The sequence below is a fragment of the Gekko japonicus genome, unplaced genomic scaffold, assembly GCF_001447785.1.
Source record: "Gekko japonicus isolate JY-2015 unplaced genomic scaffold, Gekko_japonicus_V1.1 scaffold404, whole genome shotgun sequence".
Taxonomy (NCBI): Eukaryota; Metazoa; Chordata; class Lepidosauria; order Squamata; family Gekkonidae; genus Gekko; species Gekko japonicus.
The window spans coordinates 198,196-209,441 of NW_015174854.1; the positions used below are offsets into that span (position 1 = coordinate 198,196).

At 42.0% G+C, this 11,246-nt stretch overlaps 1 protein-coding gene across 2 annotated transcripts in view; it reads left to right on the forward strand.

The window, feature by feature from the left end:
• Nucleotides 1-6,641, forward strand: part of NVL (nuclear VCP-like) — a 100,109-nt gene extending 93,468 nt beyond the window's left edge. For both annotated transcript variants that reach the window (XM_015424595.1, XM_015424596.1), the window contains 2 exons: nt 2,917-2,987; nt 4,354-6,641. In XM_015424595.1, coding sequence (XP_015280081.1) covers nt 2,917-2,987; nt 4,354-4,398 — 116 coding nt within the window. In that variant the 3' untranslated portion in view covers nt 4,399-6,641. The remainder of the gene's footprint in view (nt 1-2,916; nt 2,988-4,353) is intronic.
• Nucleotides 6,642-11,246: the final 4,605 nt, after the last annotated feature.

Below are 11,246 nucleotides of genomic sequence, written 5' to 3' on the forward strand. Positions count from 1 at the left end.
TAAAGTAGAAATATTAGGATTTTTTTTCTTTGCTTTTGGTGTGGGTTTTTTTGGTTGATATTTCTTTGAACTTTCTTTCCTCTTTATTGATGGACTGATGGGAAAAATAGTATATCAGAGTAGGGTCAGAAGTAGGTTTCTCTCTAATTAGTAGAATTAACAAAATGTTTAAAAGATAATTTAAATGGAAATATAAGAGACACTTAAATGTTGTTATAAATGGGTGATCAAGAGGTAGTATAGGCTCTTCATTATTAGAATACAAAATGAATTTGAATCAGTAATAAGAAATGAAATGTTAACTATGTAAGTGAACTGTGTAAACATTAAGATATGGTTCCCTAAATATATAGTGATGGTTTAAGAGAAGGTGAGAATGTTTGAATAGGCATATTAGTAAGGTATTAGTAAAGTGGTATTATAACAGTAAATTTCCAGTTAAGTTCCATATATTAAAAAGTATAGAAGCAAAAGATGGAAAGTAAGATGCTGATATAAGATCTTAAGTTGTTGATGTGGATGGCTAGAAATAGAGGGAATTTAAATTGTTATTTTTAAAGCAGTTCAAATAGGGAATAAGAAATTACTTAAGCAAATAGAATGGCATTATTAAAATGAAGCCTCTTTGGTAGTAACATTTTTGATACTATATGAATTGTAAATTAAATCTACTATAAACTTCGTTGTTAAAGTAATTTATAGAAACTTGTAATACATGTTCGAAGATATTGGATGGGAAAAGGAGAATAGGAAATGGCACTAAATGTATAAGTAAGTAATCTTAATTTTGATTGGAGAATCTATAATTAAGCTATCTATCCAGATATGAATGTTACAATATGCTTAAATATGTATATGTCCATTGTGTGTTTGTCTGTCAAAAAACAATAAACAGATTATTTTTTTAAAAGCTGGAAGTAAATTCTGACTCTCATGTTATACAGGAGCTCAATGGTAGACATACCTTATATACAGAAAGTCGCACATTCAGTGTTTGGTATTTTCGGTTAAAAGGATCTCAGGTAGCTGGGCTTTGAACTATCTGGGCTTGAGATGCTGAAGATCTACTGGTAGTTGACAGGCAGTACTGAGGGAATGGAAACAATGCTCTGACAAAGGGTGTGAAAGAAACCAGTTCCTTTCAGACAACGTGGAAGGGCAGCCCATGTGGGAAAGCCTGTTTTTGCACACAATATGTGACCGTTCAAAAGAAAACTCGTCTCTGTGCCTTGAGTTCAGTGATGTGAAGTGGGCAGTTTTTCCCCCTCCTGATTGGCTCCTCTCTGTCACTAATGACCCACATCTATGACAGAATCACTTTGTAGTTGGAGTTGTTATGAAATGAACCTGAGATGTGTATCACGGTAATATAATTACTTCCTTTGTTTGTAGACTTTGTAGAAAACCCAAGATTGAATGGTTTATGGAAACTGGATTACTCTCATTCAAATGCTTTGTTTACACTAGGGGTTTTTCTCCCCCAGTAGTATTACTGTAAGGAATTCAGTCTGCAGAAGTGGGTACTCATTTATATGAGAGTGAGATTCTCCTCTCCTTTTAATATGATGCAGTGACATGTGGCTATGTGACATATTTCTGAATAGTGCTTTAGGTGTCCGTTTTAGCTTGAAGGTTTTTTAGTAACGTTGCCCAACTATTTAGAAATATGTGATTTGACAAAAGAGCATAGGTCTTTTTCTTTGGTTTTATTTTTTAAGTAGTGCCTACCTCTGGAATCCAGCCATTGAACATTAATGTGAGTACTTGAGAATATATTGTAGGCATTGATAAATGAAACGTGGGAAATAAATTTGGCATTAGTGTGTATATGGTGCAAGCTCTATGTTCATATGGAGTATTTAACACATTCTCTTGACTGTGTTTGCTTTCCTCTACCTTTCCACATGATGTGGAAGGAGTAGCACAGTGAAGGTGACACCTTAAATAGGCCTGCAGAGTTAGATTAGATCTGATGGCTTATCTTTTCTCTGGTTTTGGAACCTTGTGTGTAAAGGTAGCATTTCTGCAATATCAGCTGACAAAAGCTGAACACACTACAAGAAGTTCCATGCTTCATTGCCTTAGACCTTTTGCCCTCTGCCATGAAAGAGAAGGGATAACAGCAGTGCAGACTTGAAAAACTGACTACATCTCAGTGAAATGGGCATCCTGGCTCATACTTTTGGGGAGAGGTAGGCTCCAAAATAGCTGCAATAACCAGACCTCTGCATGATGAGGCATTGCATGGAAGGCTTGATTCATAAAGGAGATTATGGTGGGGGGGGGATTTATGCTGATCCCCATGCTTTTTCATTTGCCAAATTTTTAGTTTGACCATCCACTAGCCCTTGCTGGTGGGAATTAGCTGGTTCTCAGGAGGTTAGCTGGCTCTCCCCGATCATATAATTGGTCCCATGGTTCTTCACGTCGGAAGTGTAAACTGAGTTCTTAGAGCAAACTGGAAACAGTTCAGGATCTGGGCTCATTTTACCCCAGTTAAGTGGATTAGATCTGAAATGCTAAACTGTCCAGTGTAAACAAGCAGCAGAAGGTGTTCCTTCTGGCCATAACCTTGCTCATTTTGATGCATCCAAATCTTCATCAACACCTATCTTGTCACAAGTTCTTAGTGAGGCTTGCATAATTGACATGTTCTTGACAGCTTATATTAGCATTGGGTAAATATGTCAGTTTGTCAGGATGGCAACATGTGATTAAGCTCAGTTCTGAATTAATCACCACAGAGATGGGTAGACATTCATAGTGGGAAAGCAAACCTATGGCAGATTGTATTGCATTAAATCTCTCCCTTGAATTCTTTTGTTAATGAATGCAAGTAGTACATTCGGTTCCTTAACATGATATTGGGGGATCTTCTTATGATTTTCTACTTTTATTATGCTATATTCTCCACAGGAGATATCAAGATTAACAAAAAACACTTTGAAGAAGCTTTTAAGAAAGTGAAATCTTCTGTTTCAAGAAAGGTAAGGAATGCTATGAGTTTTCAGCCAATTGATTTAAGGTGAGAAGGAGACAACAGTTTTATAACACAATAGGGAAGCTGCTATTTTATCAGGTTTATATTTTGTCTTTCCTTTATAATGCTCAAGGTGGCAAACAAAACAAAATTTTCATGCAACATTAAATCACCACAACAGAACATTGAGAATTGGCTTCTCATTCTGATAGAGGAGGGTGATTGCACAAAATTATCACACGTCAGATGGAAGCAGTCTTCTTTGTCACCAACCTGTGCTATAAACAGTTGGTTGTCTTATTAACAAAGTATATATTAAGTGCATAAATGTGGCTGAATGCTTAACGTATTCAGAAAGGCAACAACATGCCGTAGATGAGGTTGTCTTTTCCATGCCTCTGCCTGGAGCATGTACCCATCTTATTTAAAACTGCTTCAAATAGGATGGCTGTCTTCACTCAAGCCTTCCACCCAGCGCTTCTGGGAGGCTTTGCATCAAAGTCTATTTTAATCTTGGCTTGTGTTACTGTGTTTTTTTCATTTGCATGCTGGACCTCCTGATGGCACCTGATATTTTTGGCCACTGTGTGACAGAGTGTTGGACTGGATGGGCCCCTGGCCTGATCCAGCATTGGCATCTCTTATGTTCTTAAGAAGGGGAGGGGCCACTCAGTGGTAGAAGGTCTGAGATTCAGTCCCCCGTATCTCCAGTCCCTTAAACGATCTCAGATAGCTCTGTCTTAGTAGGCAATACTATAAGCTAGACCAGGTCTCTGAAAATACAACTGGGAAGAAGCTTGGTATTTTTCTGTCAAGCAAATTTGATTTGGTAAATGCGTGCTCAGCCACAGTCAACACTGTCCTGTAATCTGTTTTAAATACTTTGGCCTGACTCCAACAACCATTAGTTGCATCTAAGCCCCACTGACGACACTCGAGCTTCTTAGTCATAATTAACTCAAGTCTCATAATTTTCTGCGGGATCCAACATCATCTGCTTTGTCTTCTTTGATAGGAATGAAAATATAATTCCGTATGCAAATGGCCTGTAACAGAATTCAAATTAAAATATTTAATTAAGAAGAGGGCTGCCGTGTTGGTCTGCAGTAGAAGAGCTAGATGGGAGTCCAGTGGCACCCTTAGAGACCAGCAAGATTTTCAGGGTTTCAGCTTTCAAGAGGCCATAAGCTAAGAAATTAGCTACTTTGCTTCTTCTATCTTGATTTTTCTTTTTGTAATTACTATAATCAAATATTTGCCATAGGCATAGGGGCTTGTCTTCCATCACTTTCAGTTTCTGCTGTGGTACAAAGTCACCATCTAACTATTGTTGCTGACTGCCTTCCCTTCACCCTTCTTTTCATTCCCATTAGGACCAAATAATGTATGAAGAGCTGCGTCACTCACTCAGTAGGTGACAGCTGGGTGACTCCAGATGCTGACACTTTGCTTACCACAAAGAGATCTCCTGGCAGAGTTTCCTAGAAGCTTGTTTATGAAGAACTTGGACCCAGTTCCACTTAACCCCCCCCCCCTCTTTACACTTGTTCCAAAACAGTCTGGATCATGGACAGTTTTACTATTGATGTAGTGAGATATTTAAGAAATCCTATCAGTGCTCTGCTTATGAAATGAGCAGAAAGAAGCCATCTCAAATATATATCTTCATGGACTTGTGGCTCTAGCCTAACCTCTGTGACATAAAGAGGGAAGCAGGCAGTCAAGCAGTGGAAACAGTGTTGTGAGAAGAGCAGCAACCTTGCCATTCCCTTCCAGGAAAGTGGGCAGGAAGACCCAGCAGAAGGTCTGTTGTAGCTGAAAGACAGACTCGCATTATGGAATTGCTCTGGCCTGTTGTAACCATTGGGACAGAGAAGTGCTTAACTTTGGTTGGATTGCTCATCACCAGCACCATACCCAGTGATTTGTGGATGCAACCTGTCATTGTGCTGTAATTCTCAACTGGATTTTCCAGGAATTCAGTTATGGTTCTCATTGTGCTATTGTATCCATTGATGTGTGTACTGCAGCCTCTCGGTGGATGGACTTCACCTGTATACTGATCTTCAGTCAGCCATTGTTATGTGCCTCCTGACTCATCAGTTCCTGTTCCATGCTAGTAACTCATGGTGGTCTGTTGAGATAATTTAGTTTCACACATTCTATCATGTATTTTGTAATGTTGCAGCATCCATAATCTCTATCATCCTTAAAGACATAGTTCTCATAGACATAGATGTGGTAAACTCAATGCCTGTTTAACTTAGATGATTCAGTGTTCCTTCTTGGAAAGAAAAAAAATTCCCTGCATGTTCTGGAAAAAAGGTATATAGCTGAGCAGCCCTTCTCCCTGATGTGCTAGTTTTCTGTGTACAGGGACTGGGGACTGTTGGAGAGAACCATTGCATAATGTGAACCCTCTCCTGCAATATGAAATATGGCATATTTTGAATGAGCCAACAGCTTATCCTATTTGTGGGGAAACTTATTTGAAGAAAGTGGGGGTTTTTTACCTTACAAGTTTATGGAAAGGCATAAAGTTATTTAGATTTATCAGTATTTTTTTTCTGGAGTAGGATTCTTTGGCACAGAATCATTCTGACATTCTCTAAGTAGGATTATTTTTAGTATAATAAAATGAAGGAAAATAAAACCTGAAAGTTTCAAAAGTGGTGGGAGTTTCATAGTTCAGGGAGCAGATCTCCAGTTGAGCTCTCAGAGACTCTGTGGTCCACCCGTGCAGCTAGCCCTGTAACTACACTGCAGTGAAAACTATCATATACAGCAGTGTGCCCAACTTTGTTGCTGTGTGTGAGGATCTGTAGCTGTGGTTCATTAATTACATAAAATATATTCCATGTTCAGCAGCAATATACCTTTGACTCCAGATGCGGAGGACAAATGGGGGAGGCGGTTGCGTATAATACTGTTGGAGTATCTGCTTTACCACTGTTCCACATTCATGCTTTGTATCTGTGCCTGACAATAGCATGAAAACAAATCTAAGCCTGAAGTTTTAATGGTCAGAGCATACCAAACTGACCTGTCCATGGAAACATGGTAGTAGGATTCTAGAATTCCCTACCTGAAGCTGAATAGAGAGAGCATATATACTTCAGTAACAGGCACTGAAGGACTCCTGAAGAGTTCAGTACAGTTTGCCTGAGCATTAAATCTGCTGCAGTTCACTGCACAGAGACCACTTCAAAATAAAAATAATTAATGACTGCAAATCCTCTCTTGTGTGTTTCATACTGATGCCCCCAACGCAACTGCAAAATAGCTATTTGGGTTAGCAAACACAGTGGAAAATGTTCTGCGTTTTAAATGTATCCCTATATAAGGTTATTTTAAATGTATATTTTGGTTTGTAAACCTGTAAAGTTATGTAATGCGCAGTCCCATTCATTATGATGTTACTGAGTAAGAACATTCTTTCATTAAAGCCTGTTTTCACACTGTGGAGCAAACTGGGCCAAGAGTGAGTTTCAGTAGTTTGGACTCGGATGTGATGTCTCAGGTGCTCTTATGAAATCTGTGCAGACAGTGACCCATGCTCTAATGGGGCTAAAGTTTTTGTTTGGATGGTTTCTTTTTCATTTTGTGCAGAAAGGTATACTGATATTCTCAGTCATGTTGGTGTATATTCATCACCACCCCTATCCCCTTAAAAATCAAACAAATGCCTAAATGACCTTCTGCTTTGTGTTCAAGACATTAAAGATAAAACTACATCTGCTTTCTGCCATAATTCACACTAAAATGCTTAGACCATTTACTTTTTAAAATATATATACACCCCTGTGGCCTGCAGTCAGTCAAGTACTTCTCACACATCATAAGTGACTGGTCACTGGAAAAGTTGGTCACTGAGCCAACCACAGGGGTTGTGATCTTGGACTTGGTTCTGAGTGGGTCTCCAGACCTGGTGATGAGAGATGTAAAGGTGGTTACACCAGTTGGGAACAGTGACCACAATGCTATTAAGTTCAGCATTCAGAGCAATAGAAAGTTACCCAAAGTCCCAAAACTGTAACAATTGATTTAAAAAGAGGAAGCTTTACAAAAATGAGGGAAATAGTAAAAAGGAAGCTGAAGGGGAAACACAAGAGAGTCAAAACCTTAGAGGATGCGTGGAAGCTATTTAAAACCTAACTAATTGAAGCCCGGAGCTGTGGTGGCTCAAGTGGTTAAGACGCTGAACTGCAGGCTGTGGAAGGTCGGTAGTTCAGCAGTTCGAGACCCGAGTGTGCCGCATGACGGAGTGAGCTCCCGTCTCTAGTTCCAGCTCCTGCCAACCTAGCAGTTCGAAAGCAAGAAATTGCAAGTAGATAAATAGGTACCACTTCGGTGGGAAGGTAACAGCGTTTCGTGCACCTTGGTGTTTAGTCATGCCGGCCACATGACCACGGAAATGTCTTCGGACAGCGCTGGCTCTTCGGCTTTGAAACGGAGATGAGCACCGCAACCCTAGAGTCGGATTCGACTGGCTTTCGAGCAAGGGAACCTTTACCTTTGCTTTAATTGAAGCCCAAATAGAATGCATTCCACAGTTTATTTATAATTGAAGAAGAAGAAGAGATTGGATTTATACCCCGCCCTTCACTTGGAGTCTCAGAGCGACTTACAAACTCCTTTCCCTTCCCCTCCCCACAACAGACACCCTGTGAGGTGGGAGGGGCTGAGTGAACTCTGACACAAACTGCTCTTTTTCAAGGACAGCTGTGCCAGCGCTTGTGACTGACCCAAGGTCACATCAGCAGGTGCAAGTGGAGGAGTGGGGAATCAAACCCGGTTCTCCCAGATTAGAGTCCACGCACTTAACCACTACACCAAACTGGAATAACCATTAATCTCCATTTATGAGAGTGAACAGGTACTACATATATTTTATATTGTTATTTTAGATTAAAACATGTCATATTCCCATGCAACAATTTGTGTTGTGATTTTATCAAGTATAATTAAATAATAATTTTGCTACGTTATTAGTAAATTACTTCATTACTATACAGAAGTGGCCTGTATGAAGAGGGCTTTAATGCTCCTGAGTGTAAAGGCTTGGAAGGGAAAATACAGGTAATAAAAGTGACCATTTTGTAATCAATAAAGAAGGAAAAACAATAACAACCGAAATTAAACTCCATATAGAAATATTTTAAAATAAAATTAAATACTTTTAAGTTTATTCATTTACCATTTGTCAATTTCTAAGGACAGAAAGATGTTAAGTTAAATTATGCATAGACTGTCTAGCTTTTAAACAACTATATGGCTTAAAATTCTTCAAATAATTAATATTATTTACTTACTTTGTTATTAAAAATTACAACTAAGAACAAAACCATAAGATAACATTACAATAAGTTGATTTCCTAGCTCAATTTCCTTTTACTTGTATTTTAACAAATACAGTTGTGGTACACCCAGTGACCACGACACAAGACTACCTAACCCTAAAATAAAAGCAACAAGTATTTAACAGCAACATTTAATAACAACAATAATTTAATAACAACAACAACAATAACTCAGATGTTAGATGTAGTAGAGCTGCGGTGGCTCAAGTGGTTAAGACGCTGAACTGCAGGCTGTGGAAGGTCAGTAGTTCAGCAGTTCGAGACCCGAGTGTGCCGCATGATGGAGTGAGCTCCCGTCTCTGGTTCCAGCTCCTGCCAACCTAGCAGTTCGAAAGCAAGAAATTGCAAGTAGATAAATAAGTACCGCTTCGGTGGGAAGGTAACAGCGTTCCGAGCGCCTTGGTGTTTAGTCATGCCGGCCACATGACCACGGAAATGTCTTCGGACAGCGCTGGCTCTTCGGCTTTGAAACTGAGATGAGCACCGCAACCCTAGAGTCGGACTCGACTGGCTTTCGAGCAAGGGAACCTTTACCTAGTTCTTCATTGCAAATTAGCCAATCTCCTTAAGTTACTAAGTTTATCTTCCACCTCCTCACATTGCTGCACAGAAGTGGCAATCATGTCCCGTACTGCTTCATATTTCCTCTTTTTCACCTCTAGGTGACCTGCCTGTGCATTAGCCAGATTTAGTTTGTGGCAAGCCCACTCCCTCTGCAGTCCATCAAATACAGACCACACACTGGGATGACTGCTGTGGAATAGGGAATTAAGAGCATTGTGAAATCCCTCACAACAGTTTGTAGCTTTTGGCTACCGTTCCAGGGTTGCATCATGATGACTCCATATTCTTACAGAAAACTGAGGATCTCTACCTGTGGCACCCTCACTATATGTCAAAAAGAAGTATGTGAGCACCTCACTGTAGCTGTCTTCATCTGGAAGTGTGGCAGCAAGCTCACCAAAAACAGTTCTCACATCATTGATTGGGACAAAGACTAATGCAGCAAGGAGATTTCAGTGTAATTTTCATGTTCAGTCTTCAAGCCGGCACTGTTGATTTTCCTAGTGAGGCTCTGGCACAGGTGAAAATAACACCCTTTGACCTCAGCTTGTGGAAAGGCAATCCTTGCTGCGTTCATACAAGCCTTCTCAAAATTGACCAAAACCTTTTGAGGTGCCAGATCCGGAATCAATACCTCCTCCTCTTTCCTAAAGAGTAGAAGTAGTTAAGGCCTCATAGATCTATGAAGCTAGCAGGGCTGACTCTGGCAAGTATTTAGACAGGAGAAATCAATAAACATAGTGATTAATAAAAATGCTATTTGTAATTGTAATTAATAAAAAATTGTATTTTTCCATATGGGCTTCTTTTCCATGCGGGCAATTTTCCACGTGGGCTTTCTTCTTGTGAGCATTTATGACAGTGGGCTTTTTTCCTGCAGCCATGGCAGCTGAGCCCCCCCCCTCCCGGCGAGAGAGAAAAGAAAGGCGACGGGGATTGGGTCTCTGCCCCCCGCCCCCCCCTCTCTGCGGGGAGGGAGGAAGGAAGGAAGGTGGCGAGCAGGTAGAGGGCACCATGGGGGGGCGGGGGCTCCTCTTTCTCCTTCTCCAGCACAACCGGGCAGCGGCGCCAGGTGTAGGAGCCGCTGCGGCAGCTGCCCCGCATGCGCTGGTGATCCAGGGCCCACCACGCCCGGCCGGCGCTCCAGTGGGCCAGCTGCCGCGGCGAGGCTGCTGCTACCGCTGCCGCCTCCTCCTCCGCTGCCGCGGCCTGCCTGCAGCTCCATGGCCCCAGCAGCCAGCCGGCCGGGCGCTTCTCTGCCACTTCAGGCTGCCGCGGGGGGGCGAGAGTAGGGAGCGCGCATGGAGGCGACCGGCCGGGCTGGGTGGGGCGGTGCACTCCTGCCTGCCTGCCACCCCTCCTCCCTCCTCCTCCTCCTGCTGCAGGCTCTCTCCAGAGAGCTCTCTGAGCCCCACCTACCTCACAGGCGCTCTCTCACGTGGCGTCACTCTGTCTTCCCCCCCAGGCGGCCAGCTGGGAGGTCTCCAGGCCCCACCGGGAGGTTGGCATCCGAGGGGGGCGCCACGAGGTGGCCTCGCCTAGGACGCACAAACCCCTCGGGCCGGCCCTGTGGCCACCCCCTCCACACCCACTGTACAGATACCAACCAATACAGTTGTTCATATAAGGACCAATCACGGACGTTCCCGCTCAGGGAGCTTGCTGTAAAGTGATTGGCTAGGTGCTTCCTGGGCTAGCAATGCGATTGGATGGATTTGGATCCTAGCCCAGGACGAAGCTCAACATGGCAAGTCAATTAGATGTTTCACATACATCATGCATTCAATGGCAGCTATTGAATACATTACACAATCCAGGAAAAAAGGTTCAAGAGAAAAGCCTTGATGAGCTCTGGTGGAAATTAAGGCTGTACTTGAATGTGTGATTGTTTGAAAGTAGGCCCCATTTAACAAAGCAAGGACTTGAGTAAACATGCATCGAGTAAACACGCATCAAACCAAATTGCAAGATCCCTAATAGTGACTGGTATTGTCAGCACTGATATTACACTGAACAGATGATAGGGATGCAGTCCTAATCCTGCAACAAGAGTCAGACAAAGACCAAACAATTTGCACATCTGGAAATCAGCCCAGAAGGGGATTAGAGCCTGGGAGAAGGCAAATTGCCTGTCTTGAATTGGGATGACTTTTTGCACAGATTTCAGAATACCTTGCTAGAAATACACTTCATTTTTCAGAAACGTGTAAGATAAAGGGGGGGGAATATATTCCGTGCAGCCATCTGCTGCAAGATCAAGAGTTGACACGTTGCACAAGGAAAACCACCGCAGTGCAAATGCTCAAAAAATGCCCCCCCCCCCCGCCGGTTTCACTCCCTTT